Source organism: Labeo rohita, chromosome 4 (assembly GCF_022985175.1).
Source record: "Labeo rohita strain BAU-BD-2019 chromosome 4, IGBB_LRoh.1.0, whole genome shotgun sequence".
Lineage (NCBI taxonomy): Eukaryota > Metazoa > Chordata > Actinopteri > Cypriniformes > Cyprinidae > Labeo > Labeo rohita.
This window is the reverse complement of record NC_066872.1, coordinates 40,867,827-40,882,637: the sequence shown is the minus strand read 5'-3', so window position 1 is coordinate 40,882,637 and position 14,811 is coordinate 40,867,827. Positions and strand designations below refer to the sequence as shown.

Here is a 14,811-nt window from a genome sequence, read left to right as displayed (position 1 = left end):
AAACAGCAAATAAATAAATAACTTAAATTAATTTCTCTGTACAATTTTTGAAATATGATATAATATATATAGAGAAAGAGAGAATTTGAAGAAGAATAATATTAATATTCTACTTTTGTAATATTTTACAGAATTTGAATTTAGAATTCTATAAATTCCAAATCTTTAATTTTTAAAATAATGTGTGTATATATATATATATATATAAATATATAAATTTCACAAAATGAAGAAATAAATTAAACATGAAATGAAACATGAAAATGTTTTTTTACAATTTTAAAAATCTATTTTATAGTGAGAGAGAGAGAGAGAGAGAGAGACAATTTCTAATATTAATACGCCTATTCTACTTTTATAATATTTATAGAATTAGAATATAGAATATAATATATAGTTCTTGAAAAACTTTGTAACTAATATATTAGTTTAAAACATTTTATAAAACATATTTATCCAATAATAAAATGTTTTCTTTTTTTTTTTTTAATTTTGTGATGAAATAGGTATATGTTCTTGATCAACTGTGTAAAATTCACACAAAAACCAACATGATAGAAGACATCAGAAACAGAAAGACTTTACATGCACACAAAGAGCATAATAAAATATGACGTGTGTGTGACTTGGTAACAGGAAGCCTCTGTGGCCACATGTCCAGTCATGCTGAAGAGTGTGTTTGGTGTATACAGCAGCAGCAGCAGCAGCATAGCAACAGTGTGAGATTGCCTAAGCAAATATTCCCTAATTCTTTGCTCAGTGTTTTTAAAAGCTTTTATGTGTGCTGGCAGATGGCAGATGAGATGGAGATTTTCTCAGGGACCTCATCAGCAAATGGGTGTTCTCAAATCTCAGGCCACCCCTCTACACACACACACACACACACACACTGCTGATCATTACTTAATTCAGCTGAACTCTGAGATCTGAGAGACATGTTTTAGTTTAAATGAAAAAGTAAAGGTCAGTAACCTCATACTGATCTCAGTAAGCACAGGATTCAAGCTCCAGGTGTGTTAGCAATGCAAGCTCTGTCAGTGACAGTATGAGGGGAGAAGATAAACCACTTGTAAATTAATGAACGGGAGAAATCGCAGCGGTCAATACCACTCATTCCCAGCTTTACAGAACGTTAAAAGAGCCGACCACCTTGTTAACCTGAGTTTTTAATATAACGCTCAGGCCCATTCAAACAGGTTTGGTTTTTTGAATCATGGCCGTGATGTACTAATTCATTCCCTCATTTTAATTTAGTTAAATTGTGGCCATGAATCCAGAATATTTTTCCCCCCTCAATGTCATGCATGAGAGCTAATTTGAGCTAAAGAAGCTCTTTTTATGAGCTCATTGTTGTCAGATTTTATCGGTGAATAGAAATACTACTGAAGCAAATTCTTGACAAACAATTTTAATGATATTTACTCAGACTTTACTTATATGTTCATTAACTAGAAAATAGCTAAAATAGGTGTTTTTCAGGACCAATGCCAAATACCGAATATTACAGATCAAGACCGATAACCGATATTTTGAACTTATATATGTCTGGAAAAATTAAAAAATAAAATTAATGCCAAAATTAATAACAAGGGCTCTGACAAAAACTTTCTTTAAATGCTTTTAAATTATTTTAATCTGCAAATCTGTTTTGAAAATGACCGATACCGATAACCATAAAAATGCTTAATATCGGTGCCGGTAATCAACAAGGATGAATATCGGTTAACCTCTAGTGCTTATTTTCTAAATACATATTATTTGACTTATTGTGCACGTTTCATACATATACTGAAAATACACAGAAATTGCTAATAAATTTTATAATTACAAAAAAAGCAATAAAATACCCATTGCATTTGAAGTTAAAATTGATGTAGAAAGACTAAATGCGCTATAGTGATTGTTTTATTTACAACTTTAAAAAATCATTTTACAGTAAATTTTTAACATTTTAAGGAATGCCCTACAAATTTTTCTTTAATAATCCATTTCACTCAGATGTATGTCACAACACAGAAATTAAATATCTGTTGCTACTTCTGTCACATTGCAACATTAATAAGTAGTAGTGAATTTGTTGAACTTCAAAAAAATGAAGTATACAATAAAAAGTATACAATAATTATGCAGTCATTATCCAGTACTTGTTCCAGGCCTCCTGGAGTAACCTGAAGCTAGTTTCCTTTCTCAAGGGCACTGGCAGTAACTTAACTGAACGTACAGAAAACTTCTACACCACTCTGCTGACGCCTTGCACTGGTGTTTCCTTTGGGAAACGCAAATCTAGTTTGTAAATATGTGTGTTTGCAGAGTCACTATTGAATAGTGTATGAGAGCAGAGGACAACAGAAGGCTTTTAGCACCTGTGCGTAGATGCTGATGCCTGTAAACTACTTAATCACACTCAGTGCTTCAGAGACTGATTGGCCAGTGTGCCACATTCATTCGTGTTATTGAGTGTGTGCTGTAGCCTTAATTCATCTCCTACTAATGACAGTATGTGACAGTATTGACATATACATGATAAATGAACAAATGCGCACTCATGCACATGTACTTGGAAATGTTAAATGTTAGACTAAAAGCAACAAACACAGTTTCACTATGCAGCCTGGAGTTATAAATCACTGTATTCATTCGTTTAGGCCAAAGGAGAATTGGCCTTCCTTCTAAGCATGGTTTCTCCCAAGGTTTTTTCCCTCTATTTTGTCTCCACACCTGATGGAGTTTGGGATGCTTGCCAGCATCGCCCTTGGCTTGCTTAGTTGGGGTTTAAAAGACACTTAATATTCAGTAATTGTATTGTTTTGACTGCAGTGACACCATCAGATGAGAGCAAAACATGAACTGACTTGAAATGAGCTGAATACCAACACGATAGTCTTCAGAAGTGCTGCTTTATAGCCAAATATAATTTGTTTCATAACTGACAAATTGTGCAACATTGGTACTGAATTGAACTGAATTTAATCAACATTAAACTGACTTGAGCTGAATGTCTACACTATTGTAGCTGAGTATGTACACTATTGAGTTGCTTAAAGCTGAATCAAATTCATTATATAGTTTATGAATTTTGCATCTTTGAAAATCAGTCAAACCGACTTTGAACTGACTGAATCTAACTTGTTTCATAATTTACAAATGTTGCAACATTCAGTGAGTCAGTTCAATGTTGATTCAGTTCAGTTCAATAACATGATGTTGCAAAATTTGTCACCTATGAACAAACTGACACTGAATAGAACTGAAATGAATCAACATTAAAGTGTCTTAATAAGTAACGATACTATTGTCATCTGTAGAGCTGCTTATAGCTGAATTGAATTAATTTCATAATTGATGAATTTCGCAACTTCAACAATGAATTGAACCAACATTGAACTGACTTAAGCTGATTCTAGTTTCATAATTGACAAATTTTGCAACATTCAGTGAATTCACTGAATTTCGATTCAATTCAGATATAGTGTGTTTATGTTGAAAAATGTCAATTATGAACGAATCCACACTAAATTGAACTAAAATGAATCAACAGTAAAGTGGCTTGCTAAATAACACTATTGTCTTCTGTAGAGTCGGTTATAGCTGAATTAAATAAGTTAATATTTGATGAATTTTGCAACATCTCTACTGAATTGAACTGAACTGAATCAACATTGGATTGACTCAAGCTGAATAATGGCACTACTGTCTTCTGTAGAGTTGCTTAAAGCTGAATCAAATTCATTATACAATTGATGAATTTTGCAACTTCGACAATGAATTGAGCCAACATTAAACTGACCTAATCAAATTTGTTTCATAATTTCAAAATTGAGTCAGTTCAATGTTGATTCAGTTAAGTTCAAGTTGATTTTGCAAAATTCAATTATGAACAAATTGACACTGAATTGAACTGAACTGAATCAACATTAAACTGAAATTCCTTATATAATTGATATTTTTGCAACTTCAGCAATAATTTGAACCAACACTGAACTGACTTAAGCTGAATTTATTTTGTTTCATAATTGATGAATTTCAGAACATTCAGTGAGTCAGTTCGATTTTGATTCAGTTCAGTAAGTCAGTGTTGCAAAATTCATCACTTATGAACAAACTGACACCGAATAGAACTGAACTGAATCAACACTGAATTGACTCACTAAATAACGACAAAGATGTCTTCTGTACAGATGTTTATAACTGAGTCAAATCTTTTCATAATTGGCGGATTTCACAACATTCAGCGAGTTTGTTCATTGATTTAATTCAGTTATAATAGTGTTAACAGTGTACTGATTTGAGCTCAATAATGAAACTACTGCCTTTTGCTACTACTGTCGCTTGTAGCTAAATCAATTTTTTTTCATAATTGATGAATTTTATAACTTACATAATCATACTGAATTGAATCAACACTGAACTGGCTCAGGCAGAATAATGACATTATTACCTTCTGGAGAGGTGCTTATAGCCAAATTGAACTTGTTTCATAATTGATGAACTACAGAGTTATTGAACTGAATGAACGTATGAAATAATGACATTACTGTTTTTTTAGTGCTGCTTTACAGCAGATTTTTTCATTTGTTTGACTGTATCAATTGTTTCCGTTCTCCTGCATACGTTAACCTGTAGCATCCAACTCACACTGTCTATATTTCCCAGCTCTTCAATCATAAATGAAACTGTAACCTCTCTTTTCTCTCTTTTAAAGGGGTGCGTTCTCAGAGGTAGTCCTGGCAGAGGAGAGGTCTACGGGAAAGATGTTCGCTGTGAAGTGCATCCCTAAAAAAGCGCTGAAGGGGAAGGAGAGCAGCATCGAGAATGAGATTGCCGTTCTCCGCAAGTGAGTTCCATTTGCCCGCACCTCGCTCCCGTACCACACCTGTACCCATGGCAACAGCATCACCCCGCTCTTCCACACTCATTCCCTCACTTTGCCAGTTGATAGGAGCTTGTTTGCCTGAGGTTTGACCTCCAGTTACCGTGGTAACTCCGGTGCCCTCATCCAATTACAGCAGGGAAGCTCCCGCAGATGTTCTCTCTCCGTGAAGCGACACGCATGCGAACCGTGTCCGTGAGTGTGGACAGAGGCTTCGACTGTGTTTAGAATGGAAAATAAGTGCTTGGATATGGAAATACTATTCTTACTGCATACTGAATGCACAGTATATACGGTTTGCTTCCTGTTAGTTTTAAAAGATAGTATGTGCAGCAATAAACATAAGAGTAGATATTTTTGGAATAAACCAATTTTGTGTGAAAAACTCTGTAATTTTAACCAATTTTAGTGCAATCACACACTTCCTTTCATAGGTTTTTTTTTTTTTTTTTTTTTTGTTAAAGAAATTAGTACTTTTAGGATACATTCAATTGATCAATATTTTGACATCATATTTAGAAATAAATCTAATTTTATACATTAAAAAAAATCTGTAATTTTAACAAATATTAGATCAATCACACACTGCCATTTAACAGTTTGGGGTCAGCATTTTTTAAAAACAATTAATACTTTATTTAGCAAGGATGCATTAAAATCTAATTTTATATTTTTTCAAAAAATCTGTAATTTCAGCTAATTTTAGTCCAATCACACACTGCCATTTAACAGTTTGGGGTTAGCAATTTTTTTTTCAACAAATTAATACTTTTATTTAGCAAGGATGCATTAAATCAATTAATATTTTGATATCATATTTGGAATGAATCCAATTTAATGTAAAAAAAAAAAAAAAAAAAAAAGTAATTTCAACCAATTTTAGTCCAGTCACACGCCACCGTTTAACAGTTTGGTGTCAGTATTTATTTTTGTTATTTTTAACAAATTAATACTTTTATTTAGCAATGATGCATTAAATTGATCAAAAGTGACAGTAAAGAAATTCATAATGTTTCTATTTATCAGAGAATCTTGAAAGAAAAATAATTTCCACAAAAATATGAAATATTAAGCAGCACAACAGTTTTAAATGTTGATAATAATAAGAAATGTATTTTTTTATATACATGTATATTAGGGTTTTTTTTGTACATATGTGGTAACATATTACATGTAGGAGGCCAAAGACGGGCACGTTGTGATGTCATTTTTGGGGATATGGGATATCATGAATATTAATTAGCTAGTATTGACGTTGCCAGGCAGTTTTACACTTTTCAGTCCCCTGTCCTAATTCATATTCATGAAGTGTTCCTCGCTGACTTGGCATTGAAACAATATCAGCTTAACATTTGTGTGGATATTAGTTATATCAGATAACTGGTTATATTTACATACATTTTATATAAAATTTGTACAGTTTTTAATGTTATGTTTAAGTCAACACATTTATCTTGACATGTTTGTTTTAATGCATTCCAAATGAATATTTATATATAAGCTAAATTAGTGCATGGCACACTTACAGTGCATAATACAAAAATATTATGAATGGTATGGTAGAGTATGTTCTTAATTTTGTCACTTCACAAATGTTAATGTACCCACTCTAGCTGAAAGAAAGCACAGCAATCCAATCTCTCACATGCGAGCAACAAGCTTAACACGTTTGTCAGGTATTCTCCCACTGCCGGTGCAAATGAAAGCAGGTGTGTTCGGTGTGCGTGACATATGGCGTGTGACGGGTGTTTCCCCCGAGACTCATCAGAAAAGGCTGCCTCTGATTCTGACATGGGCTTCTGTTGTCACGGCGATCGTACCCTGGAGATCGGACGCACGGTTTTGTCCTTCAAGTCTCGGTCTCCCTCATCTCATATCATAGCAACCAAATGATTGACAGCTTGTCTGCCATCTCCTGGGTGATGCCATAGGCCTGTAATTAGATCGAGCGAGCTCATGCACGAGCGAGTGTTCGTTTCTTCATTGTCTGTTTGTCTCGCCTGCATATGTATGTCAGAACGAGTGGAAGACATTTCCTTCGCATCTACAAATGAGATAATGAGATGCCCTCATAGGTTAGAGTTTAATCTTCAGAATACCCGCAGAGAATCGCTAACGTACACTCCCAGAATGCCTCAGAGTCACACTGCCTGACTGACTAATGTTATGTTTAAATACTTAAGTCAATTCAATTTATCCAGACATGGGACCGGCTAACCCAGAGGGAAAATTTTTGTGCTCAAAGGCCGCTCTTTCATAGCTCACGAGACATAATTGAGTTCTAATCAGGTGTGCTGTAAAGTTTGTTAGACATAAATGTTTCAGTCTGCACTGAAAGCGGAAATGCTGCGTAAGGCAACAGTCACAGTCAATCAAGCAATATTAGAAATATGGACCAATGAGATTTCAAGGTGGGCGGGGCCATTTACATAGAAGAGATCACTTTTATCGCTTGTTTTGTTTAAATATCAGCTTTATCTTAGATGTTGCTCCTAAAATTTAGAAGATACAAGTACAGAAACAAAGAGATACACTTTAGAAGTACACTTTAGCATAAGAGAATTTAAATACTATACTTTATAATATATTTAATTACACACTGAATGCAATGTTATTATTGTTTTTTCTTTTATGCCAAAAATCATTAGGATATTAAGATCATGTTCCATGAAGATATTTCGTAAATTTCCTACCTTAAATATATCAAATAGTTGTATCCCGGCCAAATATTGTAAAAATGAAAAGTTTATTTATCAGCTTTCAGATGATCTCAATTTCAAAAAATTGACCCTTATGACTGGTTTTGTGGTCCAGGGTCACATATACTATCGAAACTATAAATATGCAATGATAAAGTCGCAATTTAGTACATGTAAAATATATTAACTTTAAATGTAAATTGGAATAACGCAGTTAAAATAGTTATTTTAAAGTACTTTACATGTGTAGTCGTTTGTCAACACATTAAAATAAGTACTTCAAAGCGTGACCAGAGATTATTAAAACATAATGATTTAAAATGTACTTAAAACTTTGACACTACTACAAAGTGCACTTTTTAAAAGTATATATGTGACCCTGGATCACAAAACCAGTAATAGGTAGCTCGGGCATTTTTGTAGCAATAGCCAAAAATATGGGTCAAAATTATTGATTTTTCTTTTATGTCAAAAATCCTTAAGATATTAAGTAAAGATCATGTTCCATGAAGATTTGTAAATTTCCTACTGTAAATATATAAAAACGTAATTTTTGATTCGTAATATGCATTGCTAAGAACTTCTTTTGGACAACTTTAAAGGTGATTTTCTCAATATTTAGATTTTTTTGCACCCTCAAATTCCAGATTTTCAAATAGTTGTATCTCAGCCAAATATTATCCTATCCTAACAATGGAAAGCTTATTTATCAGCTTTCAGATGATGTATATGATGTCAATTTAAAAAAATTGACCCTTTTGTGGTCCAGGGTCGCATTTGTGTGTTAAGAAACAAGAAGCAAGTACAGTTTTTAAAAATAAACTTAAAATGATTGGAATAGTACAGGTGTGCATTTTTTGAGGTCCCCAGTTGATGTTTGTTAGCCGATTTTGTTATTCAGGTAAATCTGAGGACATAAGATGTTGTCTGGGGGAAGCACAAGATCTCCTGTTAATCTCATTTCTGACTTAGAGAAGCAGTTGAGATATTAAAAGAATAGTTCATCCAAAAATAAAAATATGCCATCGTTGTCACTATCGTTTGTCATCCAAACCTGTATGAGCTAACAGCTGCTGGTAGCCATTGACTTCCATAGTATGGAAAAAAAAAAAAAAAACTATGGAAGTCAATGGCTGCCTGTTACAGTTACCAACATTCTTCAAAATATGTTCTGGATCTCACTTGTGTATTTTCTTTAATGAGAATGAGTCTTACATCAGATAATGTGAACACTTCTGAAGTGAATTGGCTATTACTTAAAAGCACCTGGCACAAAAGCAAGCGAGACTCAGCTTTCAGTGGTAAATAGCTAGTGATTCTACCTTTTTTGTTGTTAAATGATTTCTTTATATTGGCACTCAGCAGTGTTTCTTAGTAAAATAAAAGAATAGAGAGCGTTTTTTATTCCTCGTTCTGCTTTCACCCCTATTCCTTAGTGCTTCTTCCTCTTGAATCAAAAGAGAAGATGGTTTCAGAGGCAGCGAATGAGTCGTGCTACAGCTTCTGCCCACTCACTGCTAAAGGAGAAAGAGAGAGAGAGAAACAGACAGAGGGAAGAAGCAGCAGCAAACGCATGAAAGATGGTTATTAAGCTTGTGAATGGCTTTGTAATCCTCCAGCAGACGGGTTTTCCATAATCAGTTTTGAAAAATCAATACGTCAAAGGGCGAATCGACCTACGGGTTTTGTTTAAGGAGAAAAACAGGGCATTTCTTTGTTTATGCATGTGTTTTCCAAAGCTAATGTTTTAATATGCTGCATCAGAGGTGACTCCCAGTTCACTGAATCGTGAATCGATACGAACCTGCCTTTCAATGAATCACTCGCTCTCAGATTTCTCCATACCTCAGTAACTCCTTTATGTATTAAACTACAACACAAGGAGCATTCCTGACAAAAACGAACGCCTGCTGGCTGCTTGGAGGCGTTATACTGCAGTCTTTTATTCTGTGTTTTTTTTTCTGTTTTATCTGGGCAGTTTCTGAGATGATTGCCCCTTACCTGAGGATCAGCCTTTTCTGAACGTATGGATGCACAAAGAGAGTTAATTATAGGAAACTGAGGGAGGGGGAAGAAAACAAATGTATTATCTGCACTCGTCGATGTCCATTATGAGCGTGTGTGCGCGCGTGCCTCTTGTTATTGTCCGCTCACTTGCGTCATTGCCCGGCCTGTTATCATGTGCCAGTTGGACTCGCTGATCAGAATTCACTTAAAATGCAACGCTAATGTGTATACACACAGCCGCCGTGACTGTGTTACCATGACGAGAGGAGAGAGCGATGTTAACTGCAGGGGGGAAGGAGAGCAGAAGAAAAGCAAAACAAAAAAATATTGCCAGTTGATATGACGGAGATGAAAAAGCCACTTTTAAAGCAGGATCCATTAGATGACAACAATTAGACTAGCTGTGCATCTAAATGCTTTTGAAGCCATTTAGTCATTTGTTTTGCTATATGACTATATACTGTATATACATACAAATGTAAATTAAACTAAAATATATATTCACCCTATACTGAAATGCATGTACAAATATATATGTATGTGTGCGTATTGAATGTTAATTTCAGTGCTAAAAGCATGCATGCTAGTGCATGCAACTTCAAAGCATAAAACATGGCAGTGTTTATTGTACATTTTATGTGCTTATGGAAATGTGCGCCACTGAAGTATTCATATGCTTATGAGAAGATCCAGAATGTTCCACTCTCTTAAATTAACTTCCTAAACAAACCCCGAGGCAAAGCGAAACAGATTGCACCAAACGCGTGCACAAAAATAAACCCCAAACACGTTTTTAAAATTGCAATTTGGAAGATTTAATAATTCAATACAAAAGTGTCTCCCTTACAGCTGAGGCTACCTAAAATTATATGTGTATATATATATATATATATATATATATATACACACACACACACACACACACACACACACATATATATATATATATATATATATATACACAAATTAAGAAAAATTATTTATTTTTTTGCAATTTATGAATGACTTTTCACAGTTCTAAACAATTTGAATACAATATTCATAAAAACACATAAAAACGTACATTTTTATGCCATGTTTCCATTTTAATGGAAGGATAGTCATATTGTTCATTTTCACACATTTAAAAAAAAATTATTTATTTATAAATAAATTAAATATTTATAAAAATAAATAAATAAATAAAAAAAACAATGACAATGTGTTTTAATGTATTTTTGCAATTTATCAATGATTTTTTCACTTTCCCTTACAGCTAAGTCTGTTTTATAATAATAATAATTATTATTATATATATACAAATTAAAAATGATATATTCTTTTTATTTCTTTCTTTTTTTTTTTTTTGTTTTGCGAATTACCAATGACTTTTCACTGTTTTACACCACCTGAATACAAATAAATATTCATAAAAATACTTACATTTGATTTTATGCCATGTTTCCATTTTGATGGATAGAGAAACATATTGTCATTGTTAATTTTATTTATTTATTTATTTATCTATCAATGATATTAATTAACTTTCCCTTACAGCTAAGCCTGTTTTTTATATATATATATATATATATATAAATGACTTTTCACTGTTTTACATACTTACATAGTTATATTGTTAATTTATTGTTTATTAATTTTAATTATTAATTTTATTCATTTATTTTTGCAATTTATTAATGATTTTTTAACTTTCCTTTACAGCTGAGCCTGTTTTATAATAATATATATTTTTTTTTTGCCAATTTACTGTTTTGCGTCATTTGAATATAAATAGAAATTCATAAAAATACATAATGTTTGTCATGTTTTTAATTAGATGAAAAGATAAACGTTGTCATATGTCTCTGAAATGAATACATATCTAAAATGAAATTTGTTGTCAAATTGTGCATTTAAATGACCTTTATGCATTTTGTTTTGCAGAATTAAGCATGAGAACATAGTGGCATTGGAGGACATCTATGAAAGCTCCAATCACCTCTACCTTATAATGCAGCTGTGAGTATGTTCAAAGCATACACAATTACCCACAATGCATTGTGTTTCTGTTGATTCTGTGGACATGTTAACAAACATATACCCAGTTATTTGCTTGTGCATGTATAAACATTTGCGGTTGGCAAGATATTTAACCAGCTGTGCTGCTTAATACTTCATTGTGCTGAGTACATATTTCATTTATTTGAAATAGAAATCTTTTGAAAGACACTAAATGTCTTTACTGTCGCTTTTGATGGTGGTCCATGATTTTCAGTCTTTTCAGAATTGAGTGAACTATGACTTTAACATATTATCGCCCACACTGTCATCTCTTTATCAGCATTCAGCAACCTAGCGGGGGCGTCTCCTACTCGTTTCACATGCGAAGAGGTTAGCCTGTCATAACAGAGGTCATTTACATACTGAAGTCTTAAAAGTACAGAAACAAAAAAGGCCTGTTTGATTCAAAGGGTCAGAGACAGAGCAGAAAGTGATCATGAAAAACAAAATCACTTGACAGACATGTATAAGAGAAATGGAAGTGCATGAATGCAAGCATAAGACAACCTCAAAACAGCTCTGATGCTCATCTTTATATAATCCTCAGACCTTTCTGCGCTTAAAAATGCTGTATTTTGTGTTTTTACTTTGATTCAACAGCAGTTGACAGTCTGACCTCTTGCTCAAGTATTAAAGTGACTTCTGTACCGTCCTTCACTTCAGCTCTGTTTAGGCGAGCTTAATGTTCTGACACATGAATGCGCAAAAATTAATCTGTAAAGCGATAAGAAAAAGGATGGCACGGTGGGCTGCGACCCAGATCACGGCAAACTGGAAGATGAAGAATGTAGATCTGGACAGGGAGGAAGAGAGAGGGTGGCAGTCTGGTGAGTTGGCTGAGCACTGCTGTATGCTGACGTAGAAGCGTTGCGTAACGTCGGTGATGGGTAGCAGAATGTGCATGTCTGTCCAGGACTGCAATAACACACACACCTTAACATACGGGGATCATGAAGTGTGTGCATCATATGCGTTTAAAAAAAAAAAGCTCTTTAACTCTCTGGTTAAATTTTATTATTAGCAATGCATGTGAGACAGTGAAATTGGCATTTTGGCAATTTTCCTTCTATAATTTAATTAATGCTTTAATTCAGCAAGGATGCATCAAAAGTGTTAGTAAAGACATGTATGTTACAAAAGATTCCCATTAATAAAGGAATAAATGCTGTTCCTTTGAGATTTAAATTAATCAAAAATCCTGAAAAAAAAAGTGTCCGTTTGTACAAAAGTAGCACAATTGCATAAAAAGCAGCACAACGACTGATTGCTGAAGGATCATGTGACACTGAAGACTGGAGTAATGATGCAAAAAATCAGCATTGCATCACAGGAATAAATTACGTTTTAATATAAATACAAATAGAAAACTGTTATTTTAAATTATAATAATATTTCACAATAATACTGCTTTTACTGTATTTGGGATCAAATAAATTAAGCCATGTCGACAGCAAGAGTTTTTTGACATTTTTGAACAGTAGTGATTATTTGAGCTGTAAAAAATGTTAAATTATTTTTACAGTCATTTTAAGTCATTTTATGGGGAACAGTAAAACTGGATATAACTTGACACAGAAATTGTTAATATGTGATGTGATGTTAACATGCATACTGGTTACATCTTGTTGCTGTACTTTTAAAATACTGAGTATTTCATTTTATTTTATATTTGTATTTTATTTTATTTTTATTATTTTATTTAATATTTTGTTAGATTTTTTTATTTATTTTTATTTTTATTATTTTATATTTTATTTTTTAGATATTTTTATTATTTTATTTTTATTTTTTTATATATTTATTTTAATTTATTTTTAAAGTAAAAGCGGGATAAATCCAAATATGTCACCCTGGACCACAAAACCAGTCATAAGGGTAAATTTTTGGAATTTTTTTTGCACCCTCAGATAGAGGTCTGCGCGGGACTGTGTTTTTAGTCCCGGTCCCGCCCGCTCCCGTGAGGTTTTATTCCGCACCCACCCGCTCCCGCTATATATTCACTCTTTGTTCACCCACTGCCCGCTTAGAATAATTTTCTTCCCGACCCGACTGTTCCCGCTAAATTTTTATCTGTTTCCAGAATCTCACATTCAAACCGAAAGAGAGAGATAACAAAAGAATTGTAGGTTGTACAACAATTTATTTTATTTTTATTCTTCAAGATGCTGCTTGTCAAGATGCTGTTAATACGGAAAATGTGTTGCAGAAAAAAAAAAATATAGAAAAAAATGTACAAATTGTAGCATATTTATTATTTTTATTCAAAATACAAATGTGACATTTTTTTTTGTCAACACAGTAGCTTAGGAAAAGTGTAGCTGAAAACAAAAATTACATCTGCCATTAAAAATTATAAGCAAAAGAACAAATTCGTTGGCTTGTAGCCATTACGAAATTAAATCACTTTTAACCTAACAATTTAACGAAAAAATGTCCCGACGTCGATTTCAACATCTCTCCTACAAAAGAAAATATATAAATACAACAATAATAACTAGTAATAAATTAAATGATATTTCAGAATTGTAAGCCATTAATGAAATTAACGAAAACCTTTACTTACTTGCAAAATCACCTTTTTCAAATTATTTTAAATTGATTTAAATTTAAATTAATTATTTTATTTATTTGCGTGCAGCGCGTGCATAACAGTCATGAGCGCAGGCCGTACAGGTGCTCGATAAGAATGAGTAAAGCGTGGATATGCTGTTCAGAAAGGACGTCGGGAACGGTACATTATTAGACCGCCCGCTCCCGTCCAAATTACACCAGAGTTACCGACCGCTACCGCGTTTTGTTTGTAAATTTATTCCCGCATAGCAAAAAATCTGGTCGGGTCGGGAATGCAGACCTCTACCCTCAGATTTTCAAATAGTTGCATCTCGGCCAAATATTGTCATATCAAACTATAACTTTCCATTGATGTATAGTTCGTTAGGATAGAACAATATTTGGTCAAGATACAACTATTTGAAAATCTGGAATCTGAGGGTGCAAAAAATGTACATATTGAGAAAATCGCCTTTAAAGTTGTCCAAATGAAGTTCTTGGTGCATATTACTAAATCTCAAAAATATTAAGTTTTGATATATTTACGGTAGGAAATTTACAAAATATCTTCATGGAACATGACCATTAATTAATATCCTAATGATTTTTTGGCATAAAATAAAAATAATTTTGACCCATACAATG

At 33.1% G+C, this 14,811-nt stretch overlaps 1 protein-coding gene across 1 annotated transcript in view; it reads left to right on the top strand.

Annotated features, from left to right (window-relative positions):
- Positions 1–14,811, top strand: part of camk1da (calcium/calmodulin-dependent protein kinase 1Da) — a 71,300-nt gene that overhangs the window by 32,368 nt on the left and 24,121 nt on the right. Inside the window, exons 2-3 of the mRNA XM_051107333.1 lie at positions 4,703–4,834; positions 11,500–11,574. Coding sequence (XP_050963290.1) covers positions 4,703–4,834; positions 11,500–11,574 — 207 coding nt within the window. The remainder of the gene's footprint in view (positions 1–4,702; positions 4,835–11,499; positions 11,575–14,811) is intronic.